Here is a 27133-nt window from a genome sequence, read left to right on the forward strand (position 1 = left end):
TTTCGCAGTTCCCTTTTACAAACAATATAATTGTTTTATATTAACACGGCACCCTTTTTTTACACATGGCGCCAATAGAGAAAATATTTGTATTGATGTGAACGAGGTGCCCTTTTTAATAGGCGTCATTATTACGGCTACCGACTAGGAGTACTTCTTACATTGGAACAAACAGCCACTTTTCATCTGATGGCGAAGTATGTAATAAAGTTCAGTTAAAGAGGCACTTAAGCCAACCTTTTTTTTTAAACCTGACAGTGTGCACAGTAGAGGAGCCAGATAAGAGTCTTACCGCAGTGTTTGTTTTCTTATCTGGTCCTCTGTTTCCCATAAATCCGCCCTGACAGCCAGCCCTGTCGGCGCCTGACGGCGAATGACCCAGGATAGTAAACACGTCAATCATTCCTTCCTCGCTGGGTCCTTCTGCCGCCGGCGCCGCTGCCTGTAATGAGCTGTGCGAGTGCCTGAACATTAGAAGCGTGCGCGCGCGTGCACGGCGCGGGGGCGCGCGTGCACGGCGCGATTTGCATTGCCTAGAAGCAGTGCATGAGCGAGCGTAGCTAGGAGGCAGGAGACGCAGGAAGCTAACAAGCGCTGGCTGACCCGGAAATAGTTCCGGCCAGCAGCTCCATTTTGAATAAATTATAATCAATCACCCTGCCAGTAACAATGTAACTAAAGGCTCCAGAGCGGCGCTACACAAGCGAAATTGCAGGGCTGGGAAGGAAGATTTAGGTAATATCTCCATTTTGAAAAACGATCCTGGCTTAAGGTTCACTTTAAGTCACATGCTCATTTTATCGTTAATGAGAGAGGGAGTTATTTGGAACATTTGTCAGTCAGTGAACACACTTGACTGTTTTTGTGTGCATTTTCTGCACAGAAAAACTGAGAGCTCATGTTAATCAATGGGCTAGTACACACTTACTGTGTTGTTCGCACGCAGAAAAAAAAACTGACATTCTGCCTCCTGATTCTGCACATTTTGGCAGTTTTCTCTATCAATTATATCAGCTGCTGTGAAAAAACACACACGTTTTCCTGCATGGAAACACACTTGGTGTGCAGAAAAAGTATGCAGAAAAACGTGTGCGGAAAACTGAAAGTCAAGTGTGTTCCCTCAAGCTTTTGCAAAACTGCAATTATATGTATCTAACTGAAATACGTGCAACAGACTAAAATTGTAACTCTTGGGGAAAAAAATAATCAGAAACCCTTGGTTTCAAAGGAAATGTCTTCCTTTTCCTCCACTGTGGTAGTCCCAGCAGGTTCCTTACAACTTCATTCAGTGAGGTCTTCCCCTGCTGACAGGTGCAAGCTTTCCACCTCTGTGATTCATTATAAAGAGCTGAAGAAGTCTCCACTTGCAGCCACAATCCCATTTGCGCTGATGCAGAATGCATGGGGTGGCAGCTGGATGGGAAGATAGCAGCAGCACTTTACTCAGTAAGGATGTCTCATAATGAAAGGGCAAGGGGCTATTGTGCTTTCTGATTGTTACAATAAAGAAGCAATCAAATAAGAACACCTGCCTTGGCCAATATGCACAGAGGTTTTCTACCACATTTCTAACCATCTGGTTTGTAGTGTATATCAGTGTAATACACACACCGACAACAAATGTTCTATTATTGTATTCTTCTTTATGTTGATCAGAATCTTTAGAGTTTTTGTTTATAAACACCATCTTGATTGGAGAATCTTTTCATCTTAGTTAGTGACAAGACAATATATATATATATACACTGCACAGCGCTGCGTAATATGTCGGCGCTATATAAATACTTAATAATAATAATAATAATCTTGATTGAAAGTCTTCTTCCATAGTCAGGGCCGGATTTACAGCTCAGGAGCCTATAGGCACGGAAGTTATGGCGCCCTAAACTCCGCCCCTCCGTTCAGGCCACGCCCCCAAATTACACGCACTTTTCATGCGAGTGTGGCCTCTTCCCACCATCTGAACAGCAGAGCAGCGGAGCACAAATACCTATTAGAAATCCAGGTTCTTTGGTCTCCTCTGCACTGCAAACATTCAGCATGCAGCAATGTTCTTACAGAGGCTTCCAATGTAGCATGATATGCATTCAGAACACTGCTGCATGCTAAAAGGCAGGAGTGCAGAAGAGACAGGAAGACACAGAGCCAGAGTTGGTATTTCTGCTCCGCTATTCAGATGGTGGAAGAGAGATGTGCTCCCTTAAGTCCCCAGGCCCTTCTGCAGTCACTGCAGTACTGGGAGGCTATCGTTACACCTTTGCCTGCCTGTGGCCTAGATGAACTCTGCCCCTTATAATGCCTGACTGTGGCCTAGACATCAACCCACTGCCCTGCCTTTATGAAGTACAGGGTGGTGCACGAAAGACTGGCCCAGCTGCCTGTCAGGAATGCAAGTATACAGGCAAATGCTGGCTGGACTGTCCTCATGTGCCTCTTGCTCTATCCCTGCTGTGTATCCTCTCTTAAAGCCTGTATTGCCTTCACTTACACATACAGCAAAAAATACAAGTAACACAGACTTTAATAAAACTGGAGATGGCACGCGCAGCAAGGATTGAGCAAGAGGTGCATGGGGGACCAGCGCCTGCACTGTAAACCTGCCCTAGAGGCCCATACACACCTGACTTAAGTTGGCTGAGGTGGCCAATAACGACCACTTCAGCCAATAATTAGACGTGTGTGTCGCAGCACCCGACCCCCAACCTGTAGTAATCCTCCTAGCAGATCTACTCACCCCCAATCACGCCAATTCCCCGCTGATCCCATTGATCAGCCACTACCCCGCCCACTGTGTGATGTCAAACACTCACCACTCGTCGTCCCTCAGTCACACCTTCTACACAGACCCCAGCCCAGCGATGTCGCCCTAGAGGATCAGGTCCTGATCCATGACAAGTTATATCCATTAAAGGTGTGTAGGCCCCCCCTTACTTCTCCCAAGCTGCCCCTCGCCTAGATAAAACCCTCCCCCAGGCAGACTGCAGCCTGGGCAATAACCATTCCACACCCACCCCGCTCACCACATACAGCATGCCTTTTTAACAAGGGCTCGTTTCCAGTAGGGCTGAATCTATTCCGGATTTACAGTGTTTCCCCACATTCGATTCGGTAGGAAAGCTGCCTATTTGATCAATGGGCATGCCGTCCGAATTGCATGCCGATGCGGTTCTGGGCTGCATGCTGAAATTTCCTGCAGCATACATCTGAATCCCTATAGCCGTTGCATGGCTAAGTGAATCAGCAGCGGCTTTGCAGCAGCACGGGTGCTGTGTATGATTTGGAGACAGATTATGCACCTCAGTGGAAATGGGCCCTAAAACACATACACTGTACATTCACACACACACTGTACATTCACACACGCACTGTTTACACACAGTATACATACACACACACACACATATATATATATATATAAAGACACACCGACACACACCCCACACAAAGACACATGCTACACATACACACACTATACACATAAACAAAGACACACACACACACAAAGACACACTATATACACATAAACACACACGCACACTATATACACATAAACACACACACACTATATACACATAAACACACACACACACACACACACACTATATATACACATAAAAACACACACACACACACACACACACACACACACACACACACACACACACACACACACACACACACACACACACACACTATATACACATAAACACACACACACACACACTATATACACATAAACACACACACACACACACACACACACACACACACACACACACACACACACACACACACACACACACACACACTATATACACATAAACACACACAAACACACACTATATACACATAAACACACACACACTATATACACATAAACACACACACACACACTCAGGCAGCAAGTTGTAAGGGAAAAAAAATCTTCACCACAGCCTTGTCATGTCCGTGCTCCCCAGCTGTGAGTTGCAGCATCACACTCCCTGTTCTCTCTTCGGGTATAGCCTTTCAGGCAGTGGCTTTCACTCACCCTGCAACACACATGTCCCCTGCCCTTCTCCTCCCCCCTTCCATTGCAGCCAGGTGTCCCAAGAATGACCCCCTCTCGGCTCGGATCACTACTGTCTACTAGATTGCATGCCAGGGCCCCGTTCTATACAGAAGTGTTCTGCTCTGCTGGTCTCCATCCCTTCCTCAGATGTAACATGTAAGATGCGGGGACAGCAAACCTTACTTCCTCCCCAATTCGCTGGCAGCGGCTTTCATCTGCACTTTACCGTTGGCATTCTCCTGTATTGAAAGGGTCCTCTCTTGATGACCTCATCAAGCGAGGGCCCTTAAAGACACAGAACAGAAGGACACTCCCGGTAAAATGCGGACAACAGCCGCCGCCAGCGGGACGGGGAGGAAGTAAGTTTCAATAAAATGCCTTTTAAGCCACCAGCAAGCAAGAAAACACTCAAAATAATTTTAACAGTACCTTTTTACCTAACTTTTAGTACTTTTTTCAATTGCAGAATGCTGAACAGAGAAGATTAACCACTTCACCACTAAGAGGTTTTACCCCTTGAACACTAGAGCAATTTTCACCTTTCAGCGCTCCATCCATTCATTCGTCTATAACTTTATTATTACTTATCGCAATTAAATGAACTATATCTTGTTTTTTTCGCCACCAATTAGGCTTTCTTTAGGTGGGACATTATGCCAAGAATTATTTTATTCTAAATGTGTTTTAATGGGAAAATAAGAAAACATGTGGGAAAAAAATATTATTTTTCAGTTTTCGGCCATTATAGTTTTTACATAATGCATGCTACTGTAATTAAAACCCATGAAATGTATTTGCCCATTTGTCCTGGTTATAAAACCGTTTAAATTATGTCCCTATCACAATGTTTGGCGCCAATATTTTATTTGGAAATAAAGGTGCATTTTTCAGTTTTGCGTCCATCCCTAATTACAAGCCCATAGTTTATAAAGTAACAGTGTTATACCCTCTTGACATAAATATTTAAAAAGTTCAGTCCCTAAGGTAACTATTTATGGTTTTTTTTATTGTATTTTTGTTTTGTTTTTTTTAAATTACAAAAAAAAATAATTGGGGAGTGTGGGAGGTAATGAGTTAATTTATTGTGTAATCCAATGTAATTGTATGTGTAAAATGCTTTAGGGTGTAGTTTACTATTTGGCCACAAGATGGCCACAGTGAGTCTGTTTACATGCGACCTGTAAGCGTCCGGAAGGACGCTTACAGGAAGCAGTAGGAGGCTGGGAGAATCACAATGATCGTGCTGTTTCTAATAGAAGCAGCGTATCATTGCGGGGGCTTAGATCAACGAACGGGAATGGATTTTCCCGTTCATTGATCTCCGGGCGAGCGGGCGACAGCGTGCATGAGCGGCGGTAGCGCGGACAGCGGCGGTAGCGCGGAAGGTACGGATTTTTTCTCCGTCCCTGGGGGTGAAAGAATGGAAAAAGGGACGGAGAAATTCGTACCGCCGGGGGTAAAGTGGTTAAAAAGGATCTCCTAGGAGATGTCAGGAGAAAAATTGAATTGCATATAGGCCATGATCTTCTAACTTTGAGCAGTGATGTCCACCTGATCTGCCAGCTGTGCATGTATTTGTATATGTGATAGGGTTATGTCTGTGACACATGACCTTCCCTGCTCATAACCAGTACCTGTGTGGATGGAAGCTGGCAGTGACAGATGGCGCCCCAAGGTTTTTTTTTTTTTAACCTGTTCACATTCCATTTACCGCTGAAAGTACCCCTGAGTCTAAAAAGAACATACTTAATGTCGGGCTAGATTACCTCCTCCTGAATTGTCCTCGGGGTCTATTCCATTCCCTGTGCCCAGTCTTCTTCTCTTCCCAGCCTACTGGAAGTTCCTCAGTTGCATAGTTTGGAACTCGCACCTGCGCAGTTCTAAATTGCTCCGTGCTGCTTGGGGGAACTTCCAAAAAAGCAATTCATGGGGGCATCCAGTTGAATACTTAGAGGACTGGGGACGGGGAATGGGAGGGCTCCCAAAGATGACAACGAACAGCACCAGGAGACTAACTAGGATATAATCTAGCATACCATGGGTTTCATTCAAACACGCTTCCAGCCCCCCCCCCCCCCCCCCCCCCCGCTTTCAGAAGCATTTTAATTGTCGCTGTCTATACAGCAAAACCTTTTTAATTAGTTAATATAAGTGATATATATATTTTTTTCAGGACAAACCAGCCTTTCTCTGGACAATCCAGAGAAAGGCTGGATTGTCCTGAAAAAAAAAAAAAAAAAACAGGACAATCCAGCCCTTCTTATTTTTCACCCTTTGTAATTTTCACAAGACAAGTCCCACAGTTATAAAACACCTCAAAATATATTATTTGGCTCTTCCCATATAAAATAATGTGCATCTGTAGTGATCGGATGTGATCTCTAGGATGACATTCATGGGTGGTCGCATCTGATCATCGCGGGACTGGTTGCGTACACACGGGTGCACAATGGCAGCTTTCAACCTACAGTGAGATGTTTTGGGTCTAAAGGGGCCCATACACTTACCGATTTTCCCCCTGATATAAAATTGTTGCACAAACGCTGACCGAACAATCGACTTCCGTCTGAAATCGATTGTTACCGTCAATTCCCGTCGTTCCTGTCCATGCGAAAGATTTCGCTCGATCGCCGGCGGGTCGGGAGTGCATCGATAGCGGCGTTCGAATGCCCGACGACCGATGTTAGCGGCAATACATTACCCGATCCGGCCGGCGCGAGTCCCCGCTGTCACAGCTGCTTCTTCTCCGTGCTGGGCTCCAAGTCCGGCAGGCTTCACATCTTCCTGTCCCGGCAGGAAGTTTGAATAGTAGTAGCTGTTTGTCCCTTGGGTAATATTACCACCTGTCATCATGACAACAGCGATCTCACTATAGGGGTAGAGCGTCACCCAGTGGATGGAGGGAGAATTGCAGTGCTGGATCCAGGGGAGGTGAGTGAAGTGCAGAGTTGCCACAGATCTCTCTGTGGTATGATTTAAGTGATTACTATGATTTAACTTCTCCCTACTCTCACACAGAACCCTCCCCTGGTAGTGCTTAACCCTAAGACCCCCCTGGTGGTGCCTAACCTGAAGACCCCCCCCCCCCTGGTGGTGCCTAACCCTAAGACCCCCCCTTTAGTGCCTAACCCTAAGACTCCCTGGGGGGTGCCTAACCCTAAGCCCCCCCTGGTGGTGCCTTACCCTAAGACTCAGCTGGTGGTGCCTAACCCTTAGACCCCCCTGGTGGTGCCTAACCCTAAGACCCTCCTTGTGATTGCCTAACCCAAAGACCCCCCCTGGTGGTGCCTAACCCTTAGACTCACTGATAGGCCCTAAGCCTAAGTCCCTCCCTGGTGGTGCCTAACCCTAAGAACCCCCTTAGTGGTGCCTAAGTCTAACCCCCCTTGGTGGTGGCAAACCTTAATTCCCCATGGTGGTGCCTAATCTTTGCCGCATTTCATGTCAAACATATATGTTATTTTGAACTGATTTAAACAAATTAACTGATATAACCGTATTTAGGCACCTGGTAATTTAACCAATATTTAAATGTGCTCATTGTAGCCGCATTTCATGTCAAATACATATATACATTATTTTGAATTGGTATAACCAAATTTTTGCAGATCCCATTACGCTAGTTACTTGGCAGAGGTAAATCTCTGTTATGTACATCGATACCATGTTCTGCATGGCTGCATGTACTTATACAACCCAAAAGACTCCAGTCACATTATTTGATAGGTCTTATCCTAGTCCTAGTAAAACTAAACAAAAGTCTGTTTTGGATAGTTGAGAAGGGTTTATCACTTCAGTGTGTTATCGCTGTCTGTATCACAAATAGAGGACATGTTCTCTATTTTCCATTTTTGTATGACTCTCTTAAATGGGAAAGGAAATAGTGGAAATTCCCTCAATAGGGTCACAGGCTGAAAAAAAACAAAAAACTAACAGGTCTTAGCCCATCCTCACTCTAGAGCGATACATTTCCCAAAGCCCGACTCTTAATTGTTTGAAAGTGGTTACTACCACTACCAGCCAGCAACAGATACCATACCTAGGCAGCTGGGTTCCCCAGACACCAGAATTTAATTGTCACAAGCCTTCAGATAAAATAATTAAGCAGTCTCTTGCCTCATGATGAAAGAAGTAATAACAGGCTTCCAGATCCAATAATTAAGTAGGTAGGTGCCTCAAAATTAAAGAATTAAGTAGCCAGGCTTCCCTCATATACAGTAATTAAGTAGCCATATAGCGCCAGATAAAATAATTAAGTAGCCATGTGCCCCTAGATATCGGTATTGGGAAGCTAGAAGTGCCCCCAGCCAGTTTGTAGTTTTATTTAGCCCTGTTAGTCCCCCAGATAGCAGTATTAGGAAGCCATGTATGACCCCCCCCCCCTCAGGTAGTAGTATTAGGTAGCCAGATGTGACCCTAGTTTTCAAAATTGTGTCCTGCCATTAGCAGCATTATGTATTTTTGTAAGTCCTGCCAATTAGCAGTATTAGAAACTACATATGTACGTATGTTCTGGCCGCTTGTAATTTGGGCACAGGAAGAAGCTGAAAGGCAGCTCTCCCTGCACCAGGTAATCTCGAAGGAATATAAAAAAATATTCCGCCACTGATTACCAATTTTTTTCTTCCGGCTGCGTAATTCAGGGTCCAGCTATCGTTAGCACCTAAATTACGGAACATACTACTCAATATGGGCTGTGCTGCAATAGCCATGATTAACATTACGGCCTATGGCGGTGCCCAAATCCGACGTAGTGTGGCACCTGAGCGGGCACCAAAATGATGTGATTTGGTATTAGGTAGCCAGATATGCTCCCAAAATAGTATTAAGTAGTGATATATACCCCAAAATAATATTAGGTAGACATATGTTGCCTCACAATTATATTAGGTAGCCAGACGTGCCCCCAGTATTAGGTAGGCACTCAAAGAGGCTCACAATCCAATCCCTACCATAGTCATATGTCTATGTATGCATTATGTAGTGTATGTATCGTAGTCTAGTAATGGGTATGATGGAGATGCCCAATGTGTGTTCTATTTTAGTATTTTAAAATATAAATAAAAGAAATATAATAAAAACAGAGGCAATCGCTTACATCTCCAGAAGATATAGACACCAATTCAACTGGAAAAAAATGTTTTATTCAAAAAGCAATCTGACAACCAGAGATGGGCTTTTGAGCAATTCCGAGTAGCAAGCTACTCGGAATTGAAATGCTAATGACCCACTGATTAAACAATAAAAAAACAAGATAGGTTTGATGCAATGAATGTTTGCATGTTACAGGGCCAGAGTTAGGACACCTACATTTACCTGGGTACTTCTGCGCAGTGTAGGTGACTAAGCATAAGAATGCATTCTACTGTGAATGAAGACCCCGGCTTTTAACTTAGCTGTGGGGATAACAGTGGTGCCTAGATGAGTGAATCTGTGAATGCATTTGTTTGAACATTTGCATGCGAGAGAGCGAAGGGTTAATAGATTTTTGCAGATTTCCACTGATTAAACAGGTGTGACCACAGGATATGGCGGTTAACTTACCTAGAAGTCTTCAAGATCGTCTGCGCTCCATTCCACATCATAGCAGAACTGGTTGCTGCGTTCCACGACTCACTATCGCGTGTCCTCCTTCTGGCTTGAAGGAGGAAGCACGGTAGTGAGTCATGGAATGCGGCCAACAGTTCGCCTATTTATGCGGAATGCAGCGCAGAGGATCTCAAAGACTTCTAGGTAACCCCCCATATCATGTGGTCACACCTGTTTAACCTCTTGAGGACCGCAGTGCTAAACCCCGCTAGTGACCAGGCCATTTTCAGTAAAATAGGCCACTGCATCTTTAAGGCCAAGCTGCAGGTACGCACAACACAGCACACAAGTGATTCCCCCCCTTTTCTCCCCACCAACAGAGCTCTCTGTTGGTGGGGTCTGATCGCTCCCCCATGTTTATTTTTGTTTATACACATATTTTTTTTATTTTTTATAAAAAAGAGTGTTTCTTTAAATATTTTCCCTCGCTCCCTCCCCACAGCCAGCCAATCATGGCGATCGGCTGTCATAGGCTTCTGCCTATGAGAGCCAATCGTGCTCCAGTGTCCCGGGGGACAGCCATGTCACATAGCTGTCCCCAGTACAGCGCTGCTGCGGATCACAACGCTGTACAGGAGGACTGAAGGAGGGGCGGAGCTCCGCCCCCCGAACAGGAGATGTGCGCGCAGCCTGCGTGCGATCTCCTGCACTGCGAGCCCCAAGGACTTTACGCCGGTCGGCGTTAGGCGGTCCTAGGGCTGCCGCCGCGGCCATGCCCATTGGCGTGACGCGGTCGGCAAGCAGTTAATCAGTGTGTCATTAGCATTTGAATTGCTCAAGAGCCCATCTCTGTTGACAACACATTTCACTTGGCTTGGCCCGCTTCCTCATGTCAATACAAAATGCCTTGATAGCATAGGGGATAGAGTGTAGGCGCCTCTAATACTAAAGTAGTAGAGGTATTAGAGGCACCTACACTCTATCCCGTATGCTATCAAGGCAGTTTGTTTTGACCTTAGGAAGCAGGTCATGATCCGTGAAATGCCTTGTCAGATTGCTTTTTGAATAATAAACTTTTTTTTCCAGTTGAACTGGTGTCTTCTGGAGAGGTAAGCGATTACCTCTCTTTTTATAATATTTTTTAATATATATTTTAAAAAGAAACCATGACCAAGAATTGAACTTCATCCCAACCAGTAGCTGATACCCCATTTTACATGAGAAATCTATTCCTTTTCACAAATGGATCATTAGGGGCCTTTGTATGACTGATATTGTGGTGAACCCCTCCCACAGGAGACTGTGAGGACCATTTTCCTGGCAGTTTCCTCTCTGTGAACCTCGTTGGATTGTGGGAAATAGCTGTTTAGAGCTGTTTCCAACTGCCAAAAAAGCAAGCAGCAGCTATATCACCTCCCAGCAGTAAAATTGTCACCATGAGATAAATGTCAGAATGTAAATCAGGGAGAGGAAAGCTTTTACAATGGGCAAACACTGACTAAATCATTTATACATCATTATTGTAAAAATGAAGCACTTTTTTATTACATAATTTTCACTGGAGTTCCTCTTTAAAATACTAAAATAGAACACACATTGGGTGCCTTCATCCTACCCATTACCAGTCAGACCTCCTTTGGAGGTAATAGCTTTGCAGTTTTTCTGGAAAGTCTATCATACAGGAGAGTAGCCATCCAGTATCCAGCAGGACCTGGAGGATTGAGCAGGGACAGTTCATTCCCTGTAGGCTTATGCGGTGCTTGCAGGAACTGCAACCCACTTTTGTGAGTATATATCTATATAAATGTATCCTCCCTATACCTGATGATACTGCACCATTGGGCTCCCGGTCTCTCCCTACTTCTCACCTCGGTATTCTTGGCCCCTACAAGAATCACCAAAGAAAAAACCCTATATTGTAGTCTAGGGCCAATTTTAGGGGGAAGCTAAATAACTTATCTGCTTATTTTTGGGATGTGGGAGTAAACCGGAGTGCCCGTAAGAAATCCACACAGACATGGGAAGAACATACAAGCTCTGTGCAGATAGTGCCCTGGCTAGGATTTGAACCAGGGACATAGGGCTGCAAGATAAGAGTGCTAACCACTACACCACCGTGCTGCCCAATATTAGATAGCCAGAGGTGCCCCTTGTATTAGGTAGCCAGAGGTGCCCCTCAGTTTGAACCTCAAGTCATAGGAAGTCAGCGGTGCTCGCAATGCAGTGTGGAGAAAAATGTAAGGGTTATCCACTTCTCCACTCTTCACTGACACATCTGCCCAGGGCAATTACGTTACCTCGGTTTTCCATATGGGTAATCGAGTTCAATTGAGAGCATCAGTAAGTGAGTGAAATTCTTCTGAATACCTAACAGAGGTTTCACAACTTCCTTGTTTTATCCAAACACAAAAAAAGGTTTGAGGTTGGGTGTTCTTTAAGTACGGAGTAATGTTTTCCAAAAATAAAATTTCATGACTAACTATCTGGCTGTGTGCAGTCATGTTTTAGTCTATTCTGTATCTGTGAATATTTTATGTGGGGTGATGTGACGAAGTTAAAATAAGGCGAAAAAAATACTGACATTTTTTATTCATAAAAGTTGAGCTAAAAGTTGCAGCATGCATTGGACCAGACTTTCCAAACCTTTGCTAATCACACATATTATCTAAGCCATGGAAATTTGATTTGTGCATTTGCCAAGTGACACTGTAATTGCTACTTTCGGAGCATTAGTGGAGAGCTTTCAATGTTAATTGCATATTTTTACCAATAACAACACACTAACCCAAAGAATACAGTTTTATACTGCTTAACAGCTTGATAAACAGCTGTGGATGTAAATAGCACCAGGGTAGTGGTGACAACATAAATGGCACAATCAACGAACTATTGATTGGTGGACATCATGGGAAGACTAATATAGTCTTTAAGCAGCTGTCAATTGATTCAGGTACAATGAAAGAAAAGTTTAATTTATACCATTGTGTTGTGTGTGTAAGTAGAACAGCTGTAACAGGCAAAATAGATTTCTGTTAAATTATTCCTTTACTCAGGCTGTTTTATTACTTGGCACTTACACTGTGAAGCTGTAAGAAATGATCATGTGATCAGCCGGATCATAGCTACTTATGTCTAGCAATACCAAGGGCCCAAGTATTTTGAATGATAGTCTGATTGAGGGTAATTAACTGTAGCACCATAATGGCCAGTCCATAGAGGCAGCAGTACTGAGCAGTGAACAGACCTCAGGAAGGCTCCCGTGGTGGAGTATGGAGTGCTCCAGACCCATTCAATAAAAGGGAATGAAGCTGCCAATTTCCACCACTTGATAATGTGCCAGGACACATTTTCTATACTGTTTTGTATCCCACTGTAATTGTTGTGAACTACACCACTGTAATTAAAGCAGAACCCAGTGGTGTAGCTATGGGCCCCAGTGCAAGTGGTACATTGGGCCCCCCCCCAAGCACTTTCTACATAACGATTGGTAGGGCGCACCAAAACTTGCCAAAGACATCCACAGTGTCAATGTGCAAGAAAGGGATGGGAAACTGTTAATGATTACTACTATTCAAAGCTAATATAGAAGGGATTATTACCAGCACAGGACAAATATAGAGCTAATACTGCGGCCATGGGCCCCAATGCAGTTGCAACCTCTGCACCCCTATTATTACGCCACTGCCAGAACCCAAGTAGCAGCAGATATAAGGGGTTGTGAAGTAGCGAGTATCACTTTACACTGCCTATGGTGGGAACGTGACCTGCAGCTTACAAGTGTATATGACACCAACTGGCATATATGTATTTAATTATACCTTTCTGTATGGGAAGTCTGTAATTTGATTCCTAGGCAGCTGCAGTGGTTAAGCCCTCACCTGCTCAATAGCAGGCAAAGCTGCTGCACTGATGCATTTACAGTATGCTGGGATGTGGTTTAGACATTTCCCTTCAATGATTAATTACTTTGTCTAGCTACAGTTTCTAAAAATGAAATAGTTTTTTTTTTTATGAAAATATTATTAAAAAGGGAGCGTGACCCTTGCTTCCATCCACTGTAACTACTGGTGCCCTTAAGCTACACAAACCCACAAAGTCCATAAGACTGGGGACCAGTCTGCAATAGGGGTGGGGTAAGTGAAGCCTCGCCCTTGGCAAATTGTCAAATATATGGACCAATAAGAATCCCCAGTAGCTAATTGAAATATTAAATTCCAGATGTGGGGCTTATTTGAATTTACTCACTGACTTAAAATCTAGCTTCCTATTGGTCTATAGTAAATTCCTGTTGACAGGCTTCTGATCATTGAAGCGATAGGTAGTGACAAGAATGATGGTTAACATGTAGTGCTTGCAATCTTGCTGAAAAAAAAGAAGAGAGAAGAAAAAACAAAACTGCTAGAATAGCAGGACAAAAGACTTAAAGGGATACTGTAGGGGGGTCGGGGGAAAATGAGTTGAACTTACCCGGGGCTTCTAATGGTCCCCCGCAGACATCCTGTGTTGGCGCAACCACTCACCGATGCTCCGGCCCCGCCTCCAGTTCACTTCTGGAATTTCTGACTTTAAAGTCAGAAAACCACTGCGCCTGCGTTGCCATGTCCTCACTCCCGCTGATGTCACCAGGAGTGTACTGCGCAGACACAGACCATACTGGGCCTGCGCTGTGCACTCTTGGTGACATCAGCGGGATCGAGGACACGGCAATGCAGGCGCAGTGGTTTTCAGACTTTAAAGTCTGAAATTCCAGAAGTGAACTGGTGGCGGAGCCGGAGCATCGGTGAGTGGCTGCGCCAACACAGGATGTCTGCGGGGGACCGTTAGAAGCTCCGGGTAAGTTCAACTCATTTTCCCCTGACCCCCCTACAGTATCACTTTAACAAAAATGCAAAATCAAAGAAGAAGAAAGCAATTTTCTAAAGTAAAATGCTAGAAGAAGACTATACATAAGACAGGTAAGTATACAGTAGAAGAAAGAAGAATACAGAAAAAAATGATAGAAATAGAGAGAAAATACAATTATACTGATAAAGGAGAAATAAAAGTACTGTATATAATCGACTATGAGCCAACCTGAGTATAAGCCGACATCCTCAACCTTTACCCTATAACAACTGGAAAAATGGTTGACCCAAGTATAAGGTAGGGGTGGCAAAAGCCACAACCACAACACCACTCACAGCCATGACCGGGCACTACCATATATTAGAAAAGCAGCATAAATTCAGGAGATTGCAATAATAAGCCAGAACATAGGCCTACAATGGAGATGGACATGCAAAGAACTCCTGTTGCAAAGTTTTAGTTGGCATAAAGATAAAGTAAGGAATGCAGAGCCACATAGTCATGTATCTAAAACTTGATATAGGAATGCAAGGATTCTCACCACTCAGTAGACACTGTCCTTGTATGCCTTCCAAGGCTACAACTAGTGTTGGGCGAACATCTAGATGTTCGGGTTCGGGCCGAACAGGCCGAACATGGCCGCGATGTTCGGGTGTTCGACCCGAACTCCGAACATAATGGAAGTCAATGGGGACCCGAACTTTTGTGGTTTGTAAAGCCTCCTTACATGCTACATACCCCAAATTTACAGGGTATGTGCACCTTGGGAGTGGGTACAAGAGGAAAAAAAATTAGCAAAAAGAGCTTATAGTTTTTGAGAAAATCGATTTTAAAGTTTCAAAGGGAAAACTGTCTTTTAAATGCGGGAAATGTCTGTTTTCTTTGCACAGGTAACATGTTTTTTGCAGTCATAAATGTAATACATATAAGAGGTTCCAGGAAAAGGGACCGGTAACGCTAACCCAGCAGCAGCACACGTGATGGAACAGGAGGAGGCGCAGGAGGAGAAGGCCACGCTTTGTGAGACACAACAACCCAGGCCTTGCATGAGGGCAAGAAGCGTGCGGATAGCATGCTTTGTACCGCCATGCAGTCATAAATGTAATAAAGATAAGTGGTTCAATAAACAGGGACCACGCGGCAACGCTAACCCAGCAGCAGCAGACGTGATGGAACAGGAGCAGGCGCAGGAGGAGAAGGCCACGGTTTTTGAGACACAACAACCTAGGCCTTGCATGAGGACAAAAAGCGTGCGGATATAGCAGCAATGCTTTTTGCCGCCATGCAGTCATAAATGTAATACAGATGAGAGGTTCAATAAACAGGGACCGGAAATGCTACACCATCCCAGATGTTCATTGGTCATGTTACTTGGTTGGGGTCCTGGAGTGTTGCGTAGTCATTTCCAATCCAGGATTGATTCATTTTAATTTGAGTCAGACGGTCTGCATTTTCTGTGGAGAGGCGGATACGCCGATCTGTGACGATGCCTCCGGCAGCACTGAAACAACGTTCCGACATAACGCTGGCTGCCGGGCAAGCCAGCACCTCTATTGCGTACATTGCCAGTTCGTGCCAGGTGTCTAGCTTCGATACCCAATAGTTGAAGGGTGCAGATGGATTGTTCGACACAGCTACGTCATCTGACATGTAGTCCTTGACCATCTTCTCCAGGCGATCGGTGTTGGAGGTGGATCTGCACGCTTGCTGTTCAGTGGGCTGCTGCTGCATGGGTGTCAGAAAATTTTCCCACTCCAAGGACACTGCCGATACCATTCCCTTTTGGGCACTAGCTGCGGCTTGCGTTGTTTGCTGCCCTCCTGGTCGTCCTGGGTTTGCGGAAGTCAGTCTGTCTGCGTACAACTGGCTAGAGGAGGGGGAGGATGTCAATCTCCTCTCTAAAGTCTCCACAAGGGCCTGCTGGTATTCTTCCATTTTGACCTGTCTGACTCTTTCTTCAAGCAGTTTTGGAACATTGTGTTTGTACCGTGGATCCAGAAGGGTATAAACCCAGTAATTGGTGTTGTCCAGAATGCGCACAATGCGTGGGTCACATTCAATGCAGTCTAGCATGAATTGAGCCATGTGTGCCAGAGTCCTACCAGAATCCTCATCATCCTCTTGTGAGCGTTGTGATAGTTGTTGTGATGCATCATAGTCGTCACCTTCCTCCTGGTCTGCTTCTGCTGACCATTCGCGTTGAATTGTGGAAGTCCAACGTGCACCGCTCTGGCCCTCGTCAGTGGTGGCATGAAATTCCTGCTCCAACTCCAGCTGTTCCTCCTCCTCTTCTTCGTCATAGCTGCTGGGGCCAGCGTTCCCTGAGGCGGATGGCCTGATGTTGGTACCATCACGCTGATCGTTTTCTCCTTCAGATTCCCCCAGTTGCATCATGACAGCTGTTTCCTTGATTTTCAACATTGACCTCTTCAGTAAACACAGCAGTGGTATGGTAATGCTGACTGAAGAGTTGTCACTGCTCACAAGCAACGTGGATTGCTCAAAATTTTGGAGTACTTGGCAGAGGTCCAACATGTTGGCCCAATCGGATCCACAGAAGCTTGGCAGCTGTCCGGATGCGCCTCGGTACTGCGCCGTCATGTACTGGACCACTGCACTCTTCTGCTCACAAAAGCGTGCTAGCATGTGCAGCGTAGAATTCCAGCGCGTAGGGACATCACACAACAAGCGATGGTGGGGGAGATTGAAGCGCTCCTGCATCTTGGCGAGTGCCCCCGAAGCAGTACTGGAATTTCTACAATGTTTGGCCACTCGACGCACCTTCAACAGAAGATCGGCCATGCCTGGGTATGTCCTCAGGAACCGCTGAACTACTAGGTTCATCACGTGCGCCAGGCAAGGGATGTGTGTCAGCTTAGCCAACCTTAAAGCGCGAATGAGATTACTCCCATTATCACACACAACCATGCCCGGTTTCAAGTCCAGCGGTGCCAGCCACAAATCCGTCTGTTCCTTTATTCCCTTCCAAATTTCCTCCCCTGTGTGCTGCTTATCCCCAAGGCAGATCAGCTTCAGCAACGCTTGCTGACGCATGCCAACAGCTGTGCTGCACTGCTTCCACGATCCTACTGCTGCTGGGTTAGCGTTTCCGGATGAGGTACAGCTTTGAGATGCGTTGGAGGAGAAGGAGTCAGAGAGGTAGGTGCTGCTGTTGTTATCCAGTGGGAGGGACGGCGGTGCAGCTGTTTGCGGCGTGGGCAACACCCGCGCCGTAGCAGGTGAGGAATCGCTGCCAGGCTCCACAAGGTTCACCCAGTGCGCGGTAAGGGAGATGTATCGACCCTGGCCGAACGCACTCGTCCAAGTGTCAGTGGTGAGGTGAACCTTGCAGGCAACGGCATTCTTCAAGCTTCGGGTTATTTTGCTGACCACGTGCTCATGCAACTCAGGCACTGCAGAGCGCGCAAAGTGGTAGCGGCTGGGAACCACGTAACGTGGGATGGCCACTGACATCATGCCCTTGAAGCTGTTTGTCTCCACCACTCGATATGGCAGCATTTCGCAGGCCAGAAGCTTGGCTATGCTGGCTGTTACTGCCACGGCCCGGGGGTCATTTGCTGGCAATTTCCTCTTGCGCTCAAACATCTCCGACACAGACAACTGAACCGTAGCGCTGCACACGGAAGGGCTGTTGGTTGTTGTGTTTAAAGAACACTGGGAGACCTCAAGAGCACTACTCCGGAAAGTGACAGTGTCAGCATCGTCTGATGTTTGTGAATGTTGTGAACCACGCAATGGCTGGGCTACTGCTGCTGCTGAGGCGGGTCTGGTGGTGAGTCTGGTGAACCCAAGGGAGGCAGTGTTGCTGGTACCCTGTCCTGCCGCGTTTGCCCACAGAGTGGGATGTTTGGATAGCATGTGGCGGCTCATGCTGGTGGTGGAGAGGTTGTTAATACTTTTCCCCCTGCTCAGGCGAGTCTTGCACACCTTGCAAATCGCCATGGTAACATCCTCAGTGCAGTCTTCAAAGAAAGCCCAGACTTTGGAGCACCTGCCTCCTTGCTGGCGATTTCTGTTTCCTCCTCTTTTGCCTCTCACTTGAACTTCCACGCTTGTGGTGCCTGAAATTGCGCGCCGCCTACCTTGTGGCACAAGGCGAACTCGTGCAGCAGTGGGTTCTTCAACAGACTCATCTGTGCTGCTGCTACGACGGCGATGTTCTCGTTCACAAATAAAATCTGGGTCTCTGTCCACATTGTCCATACCCTCCTCTTCCATCTCCTCAAACTCGTCATATGTCATTGTGGGGGGCCGCCGCCGTGGAGTAGAGCTCCCCAGAACAAGCTCTGCGCAGCTCACTCCAACGTCGTCTTCCAGATCTTGTCGGCCGACCTCCTGCAATTGCAACCCCTCCTGCCCAACTTGCTCTGGGATTTGGGTTTCCGAGTCCTCCTCGGACTCGCCTTGTATTTCAGTGCGCGGTGCATTTCCCACAGTTAATGGTTGTGAATCCGGGCACAACATTTCTGGCTGTTCCTCCATTGACCTTTCATAGGTGGAAGTTTGTTGGGCTGGGAATAGCTCCTGCGAATACCCCATTGTGTCCTGAGGTAATTCATAGGACTGGTTATCTGGCAGTTGTGTGCGTGGTGTCGCTGCCGGTTGTGTCAGCTTTGTGCCCACTGGCTCCTTGTAACTGGCTGAGGACTCGGACCTCGTGCGTGATGTGCTGGTGCTGCTTAACCCACTGCTGGACGCTTGAGAGGTCATCCAAGTAATTATCTGGTCCTGTTCTTTTGGATTTGTGAGGGTTGTTGTCCTGGACAACATGGGCGGTATTGAGTGGGTTTTCTTGGGTGCTCCCCTGTGGCCTGTACGTGAACCGTCAGGGGAAACACCTCTTCCCTTGCCCCTTCCTCTTTCACCGGATTTCTTCCTCATTTCACTTATCCTTACAGTACACGCTGACTGGCAGCAGTACAGTGGCAGTACAGAAATGCTATACAGTACCACTATTCCCAGCAGCGACACAGAGCACAATGCTATACAGTGGCGGGTGAGCGGTGTACCACTATTCCCAGCAGCGACACAGAGCACAATGCTATACAGTGGCGGGTGAGCGGTGTACTACTGTTCCCAGGCCCAGCAGACACAGAGTGGAAGTAAACACAATGCTATATAGTCTGGCTGAGCGGTGTACACAGAGTGGCAGTACACACAATGCTATATAGTCTGGCTAAGCCGTGTACACAGAGTGTCAGAAAACACAATGCTATATATAGCGTGGCTGAGCGAGGTGCACAGTGGCAGTACACACAATGCTATATAGTCAGGCTAAGCCGTGTACACAGAGTGTCAGAAAACACAATGCTATATATAGCGTGGCTGAGCGAGGTGCACAGTGGCAGTACACACAATGCTATATAGTCAGGCTAAGCCGTGTACACAGAGTGTCAGAAAACACAATGCTATATATAGCGTGGCTGAGCGAGGTGCACAGTGGCAGTACACACAATGCTATATAGTCAGGCTAAGCCGTGTACACAGAGTGTCAGAAAACACAATGCTATATATAGCGTGGCTGAGCGAGGTGCACAGTGGCAGTACACACAATGCTTTATAGTCAGGCTGAGCCGTGTACACAGAGTGTCAGTAAACAATGGTATATAGTCTGGCTGAGCGGTGTACACAGAGTGTCAGTAAACAACGGTATATAGTCTGGCTGAGCGGTGTACACAGAGTGGCAGTAAACACAATGCTATATATAGCGTGTCTGAGCGAGGTGCACAGTGGCAGTACACACAATGATATATAGCCAGGCTAAGCCGTGTACACAGAGTGTCAGAAAACACAATGCTATATATAGCGTGGCTGAGCGAGGTGCACAGTGGCAGTACACACAATGCTATATTAGTCAGGCTAAGCCGTGTACACAGAGTGTCAGAAAACACAATGCTATATATAGCGTGGCTGAGCGAGGTGCACAGTGGCAGTACACACAATGCTATATATAGCGTGGCTGAGCGAGGTGCACAGTGGCAGTACACACAATGCTATATTAGTCAGGCTAAGCCGTGTACACAGAGTGTCAGAAAACACAATGCTATATATATAGCGTGGCTGAGCGAGGTGCACAGTGGCAGTACACACAATGCTATATATAGCGTGGCTGAGCGAGGTGCACAGTGGCAGTACACACAATGCTATATATATAGCGTGGCTGAGCGAGGTGCACAGTGGCAGTACACACAATGCTATATTAGTCAGGCTAAGCCGTGTACACAGAGTGTCAGAAAACACAATGCTATATATATAGCGTGGCTGAGCGAGGTACACAGTGGCAGTAAACAATGCTATATATAGTGTGGCTGAGCGAGCGGTGTACTACTGTTCCCAGCAGCGACACACAATGACTGGGGGGGACCCTGGCTAGCGTGGCTGGAGAGCGAACTACCCTGCCTGCCTACCCAAAGCTAAACCCACAGACAAATGGCGGAGATATGACGTGGTTCGGGTATTTATTTACCCGAACCACGTGACCGTTCGGCCAATCAGAGCGCGTTCGGGCCCGAACCACGTGACCCGTTCGGCCAATCACAGCGCTAGCCGAACGTTCGGGGAACGTTCGGCCATGCGCTCTTAGTTCGGCCATGCGGCCGAACGGTTTGGCCGAGCACCGTCAGGTGTTCGGCCGAACTCGAACATCACCCGAACAGGGTGATGTTCTGCAGAACCCGAACAGTGGCGAACACTGTTCGCCCAACACTAGCTACAACTCAAGATGAGGTTAGCTGGGACCTGTCAAACGTGTGGTCTCTCTCAGTTGATGCACCACTGTGCATATAGTGGGGGCACTGTAGGGGTTACTCAAAGAGTAGTGACTCGAGTATAAGCCAAGACCCCCACTTTTCGGCCACTTTTTTGGGCCCAAGAATTAGGCTTATACTCAAGTATATTAGTTTTAATACATATTTATTTCTTTATTTCAGTAAAAAAAATGTTTTACATTACTTTCTAACGAATAGTTAGGGAGACAAAAATGACCCACTTTACTTATATACCTGGGTGGAGAAGACATCTGGAGGTCCCCTTTTTTATTAAAAGGGAATTTCAGACTATGCAATAAGCCCTTCATGGCCTACCCACACATATGTGGAGCAGTTACCCACACCTCCCTTACCATGAAATGAGCCCTTGTACATAATTTCGACCAAGAGCAATTTGAAAGGAGAGTTGGATTGCTTGCATACCCTTTCCTCTTTTGCAGATTGCTTTCCAGTCTTATGGACCATCCTGGATGCCTAGTTTTACAGGTTCTGTATTTCCTGGGCTATACCAGTGTACATTAAGCAGGGGCTAAAGGATGCTTGAGAGAAGAGCCATGTTGTTTTTTTAAAGAGAAACTCCAACCAAGAATTGAACTTTATCCCAATCAGTAGCTGATACACCCTTTTACATGAGAAATAGAATGATTTTCACAAACAGACCATCAGGGGGCGCTGTGTGACTAATTTTGTGCTGAAACCCCTCCCACAAGAGGCTCTGAATACCGCGGTACTCTGGGCAAACTGCCACAATGTAACAATGTTCACAGACAGGAAATGGCTGTTTAAAGCTGTCTGTAACAGCCAGAGCAGCTAGAAACAGCTACATAACTTGCCCACAGTAACAATGTCACCATGTAATACATGTCAGAATGTGAATCTGGGAGAGGAAAGATTTTACAATGAGCAAACACTGACTAAATCATTTACCGTATATACTCGCAAGCAAGCCGAATTTTTGACCCCCCAAAAGTGGGCCAAAAGTTGGGGGGTCGGCTTGCTTGCGAGTCACGTTGGTCGGTGGTCGTAGTGCGCTCCCCCGCCCACCCCCCTCCCCGCGGCAGCCGCTGCTATTAGCTTACCCTGCGGCTGCCGGCTTCCAATAGTCCGCTCTCCGTCTCCCGGGCATGTAAATAGATCACAGCAGCTCGCTCCACGGCGGCTGCTGTGTGATGACAGGAAGCTGTAGGGAGAGCGGTTTCCATAGCAACGGCGATACACATCGCCGTTACAGGAAGCCGCTCTCCCTACAGCTTCCTGTCATCACACAGCAGCCGCCGTGGAGTGAGCTGCTGTGATCTATTTACATGCCCGGGAGACGGAGAGGGGACTATTGGAAGCCGGCAGCCGCAGGGTAAGCTAATAGCAGTGGCGGCCGCGGGGGATAGGGGTTGCTTGAGGCGGGGGGACTATACTATGGGGGCTCTATACTAGCTATGGGGGGCACTATACTAGCCATGGGGGGCACTATACTAGCTATACTGGGCACTATACTAGCTATGGAGGGCAATATACTAGCTATACTGGGCACTATACTAGCTATGGGGGAAACTATACTAGCTATACTGGGCACTATACTAACTATGGGGGGCACTATACTAGCTATGGGGGCACTAAACTCGCTATAATGGGGCACTATACTAGCTATAGGGGGGCACTATACTGGGCACTATACTAGCTATGGGGGGCACTAAACTAGCTATAATGGGGCACTATACTAGCTATGGGGGCACTATACTAGCTATACTGGGCACTATACTAACTATACTGGGCAATATACTAGCTATACTGGGGCACTATACTAGCTATACTGAGCACTATACTAGCTATACTGAGCACTATACTAGCTATACTGAGCACTATACTAGCTATACTGGGCAATATACTAGCTATACTGGGGCACTATACTAGCTATAATGAGCACTATACTAGCTATACTGGGGCACTATACTAGCTATACTGGGGCACTATACTAGCTATACTGGGGCACTATACTAGCTATACTGGGCACTATACTAGCTATACAGGGGCACTATACTGGCTATACTGAGCACTATACTAGCTATACTGGGCACTATATTAGCTATACTGGGCACTACCTACCCATACTGGGCACTATACTAACTATACTGGGACACACTGGGGGGATCACACGGCCAGCATTTCCTACCCCCGGCTTATATGAGGGTCAATCATTTTTTCCTGGTTTTTCAGGAAGAAGTTGGGGGGTCGGCTTATATGCGGGTCGGCTTGCTTGCGAGTATATACGGTATACATAATTATTGTGAAAATGAAGCACTTTTTTTTTATTAAATTATTTTCACTGGAGTTCCTCTTTAAGTATAATTCTTAAAAAAAAGAAAAGTCTCATGTTTGAAACATCACACATGATCAGTCACAAACGTGCATAGTGCTTTGAAAAGTAGCAGCACCGGGCATTGTACTGCCCAACCTGTCTTACATTTATTTGATACATGTGCAGGTAGTTTGCCATTGTAGTGTTGTGATGGCCAGCAATGTATAGGGTCTTGTGCACACAACTGTATCCCTAATTATATCACTGAAGCCCTACATGGCAGTAGTAGGGTTGATCGCATGTCTGCCTGCTGCTGCTCCTCTTTCGCTTAGGCTGTATTACAGCACAAAATTGAGGGACTGTTCTGTACAATCCTTGTGTAGTACATGTTTTGGATACAGAAAAAAGCTGTCAAATTTGGCCTGATATTTCCCAGTAGACTGAACATACACACAAGTTTTGATTGCAGCTTAGGGGATAAGAATACTTGAGTGAGTCAGGAGAAAAGATTTTGTAGTACAGGAATCTTGTTAATCACCTTATCTTTACCTACCTGTGTAGGGCCAGTCTAATGTCTAGGTTTTCAAATGGTAAGCTTTGTGTGGATAGTAGTACTCATCGACCATAACAGTTCATGTGTAATGTTACTGTAGCAACCGATTAAACATTTGAATCATTGTAAAGCTTGTACTGTCACTTGTTTTGCCTGTGGAAATCTTAGATGTTTGCCATTTCATCATATATATGTGTTGGGAAAGTAATTGGGGTTGTGGTTGTTATTGTTGTGTACTTGCTTATTGTGCTAACTGGGGTGGGAGGCTAAGTGGTTATGGGAGGTCAGCAGCACCTGTGAACAATGCCCACTCCCTACCTTCATGTCAGCTACAGAGCATGGAACTGGGCTGGCTGCTGCTTCTGTAATCTTACGACCCCTGCAAGCCATCACAGGAAGAAACCAGGCAAAGCCAGACGGACCTGCGTTCTATAAGAGGAAAACCTAGAGAAGAGCGTCAGAAACAAGGAAGCATGGTATGTGCCGGGGCACTGATATGTGCCTTCCATTTCAATATTTGTACACATGTTTCATAGGGCTGAAGGTTTTAAGCTTTTGGCTGATTCTGCCATGTGTTGAACATTTATTTTAGTTTTTATTAACAATATTGCTGTTTAATACTGACTGATTTAAATTGCTGTTTTATCTTGCTTTTATTTATTTCATGCTTTTCTGTAACCTTCAAAGGATAGTGCATACCCTTTGACAGGGAAATGCCAACCTGTTGATTTCACAGTAACCCATTCTTTTCAAAGCTGCCTTTTTACTTTTTTTGTATAGAACGGTCAGGTCTGCATATGCAACTTTAAAAAAATTGAACATTATCAATATTTAATAGTAAGTTTTGGCTGGCAATGTAGTATAGCTTGTGCGTGGGGTACATTAGGCTGCAACTGAATAGTAAGTTTGTGATGTTATTTTGTTGCAAGTAAAAAGTGAACATGCACGAGGATCTTAGAGACATTGACAAGGGCCTATTAGTTATGGCAACGCAGCTGGAGCATAGCACCTTCAGAATGGCAGACCTAGTGATTAGTGACATACCTACCAAAAGTGCCCAAATAAAGAAAAACCAGTGAACTGATGATAGGATCCTTTGTGCCTTAGTCTGATTGAAGTGTGTATGGCCTAGCTAAATGGTCCAATCCCACAGAAGTGCTAATATGACAGATGGCTGAAAGACCTAATCCTAACCATGAGAGGAAGGTCTCAGAATACACAGCACATGACCCCGTACTGTGTAAGTGATTGTCTAGCTAAAGACATGTTGAACCAGTGAACATCTGCTATGGACACTTAAGCTTCAAAACTGGTCAATAAAGCATTGCTACAAGATCAACTTGAGGCTGTACCTTAAAAAATATACATAGAAACAAGCCTGTATAGTGTAGTGTGTACTGAAAATGGAGCAAGAGTAGGTGCACAGTACTCACTAAATTAGGTTGCGTAGGTAGATAATCATCCAACAAGGCACATGGAGAACTCCTGTCTCCAGTAGTAAGAGTTAACAAACCACTGGCTGCAAAGAATTGCTTATAATGGCAGTAGAACTGCACACTACATGTTACAGACCTATTGAGCGTTCATCAGGAGTAATATGCACTAGACAACACTACATAAGTACCACCACTGGCAAATGATATGGAATCACTACCTTTGGATGATGTTCAGGCTTTGTTGTTTTGGAGGTTAGTTTACTTTTGTAGTAATTGAAAGAAATTGCAGCTATGACAAGTCTAATTAGGCAAATTAGTTTGCAGTTAAAAGAGAGCACTTGTAGACCTTAAAATGGGATTAAAATCTATACACTGTGAATACACAAAACCCCAAAACATTATTTGGCACCCTCAGAATAAATGTGCTGTACCTGTTACACCTTTTCCTGTGTCCAAAGCCTAGCACTATAGTAAATACTTTTCTGTTGTTTATATTCATCCTGGGACAACATTCATCTTGAGCTCACTTCTACATATAAAAAAAACGCAAGGTCTTCGTAATTGCTCTAAAAATTGTTCCAAAAATCGCAATCACTCCCAAAAAGGCTTCCAAAATTGCAATCGCTCCCCAAATCAATCGCTGAAAAAACGACTTCTTCTTTCTCAGCTTTGGAAATAAGGGACTATAGGTTCAATCAGGTGTCTAATAATTATTTATTGGGGGCGGAATGATTTATATACATTTTAATTAATGCACAATTCATTTGTTAGTATGAGAAGAACAGAGATTAATCCCGCTTTAATGAGCTGTTGCTCCTGACTGATTGACAGGAAACATGGCCCCAAGAAGAGAGCTGTCAGTTGAAACAATGGAAAAGATATTAACATTTTTGCAAGAAGGTAAATCAACATAGTATGGGGCAAAAAAATGTTGGCTGTTTCCATTCCGCTTTGTCTAAAATTTGGAATGACTACAAACAAAATGGAAGGTTGCAAAAGGGATACATACAGGCAGAATAAGGAATTCTTCAAAGCGTCAGGACTGAAAACTTAAAGAAATGTGCCTGAAAATAGAAAGCGCACAACAAAAGAAAAGAAAGACCAATGGGCAGAAACAGGAGCCAATATTTGTTACTAAATTGTAAGAGATCATGCTACTGCCAATGATGAAGTAAGGTTAATCCTTGCGAAACAGCTGTCAGGCCTTTCTTCCCCCCAGCTGTCTACCACTGTGTCTACCCAGCCACAATAAAGGGCTTTTATGTACCTGTACCTGGCTTTCTCCTCTTTTTGTACTGTAAGTGTGCAGCATGAGATTTAGGGACAGGAAAAAAAGCCTTCATTAACAACTTAACAGAAGAAAGTAAGGTTATAGAGGGTCAAGAAAAGCAGCCATGGACGGGGGATGATGTAATGAAAGTGGTATTCAGTGATAAATCCTGAATATGCATTGACCAAGAAGATGATGCTGGAACATTTCTTAATGAAACATAAAAAGACACCTGTCTGAAATAAACAGGCAAATATCCACAATCATTGATCATTTGGGTGCTGCTTGTCAGGTAAAGACTGTGGAAGAGGGCAGTTATTACCTTTGCACTAAATCCACAGGTGGGCATTAAATGTTAGACACTTTTT

The 27133-nt window shown here is 45.4% G+C and overlaps 1 protein-coding gene across 8 annotated transcripts in view; it reads left to right on the plus strand.

Moving 5' to 3' along the window:
• NALCN (sodium leak channel, non-selective) overlaps positions 1 to 27133 on the plus strand; it is a 640650-nt gene that overhangs the window by 17548 nt on the left and 595969 nt on the right. For 2 of the 8 annotated variants that reach the window (XM_068267982.1, XM_068267983.1), the window contains exon 2: positions 24389 to 24535. The exons of the other annotated variants lie outside the window; for them this stretch is intronic. In XM_068267982.1, the coding sequence (XP_068124083.1) occupies positions 24533 to 24535 (3 nt within the window). In that variant the 5' untranslated portion in view covers positions 24389 to 24532. The remainder of the gene's footprint in view (positions 1 to 24388; positions 24536 to 27133) is intronic. 8 annotated transcript variants of the gene reach the window in all.

This window comes from Hyperolius riggenbachi, chromosome 2 (assembly GCF_040937935.1).
Source record: "Hyperolius riggenbachi isolate aHypRig1 chromosome 2, aHypRig1.pri, whole genome shotgun sequence".
NCBI lineage: Eukaryota > Metazoa > Chordata > Amphibia > Anura > Hyperoliidae > Hyperolius > Hyperolius riggenbachi.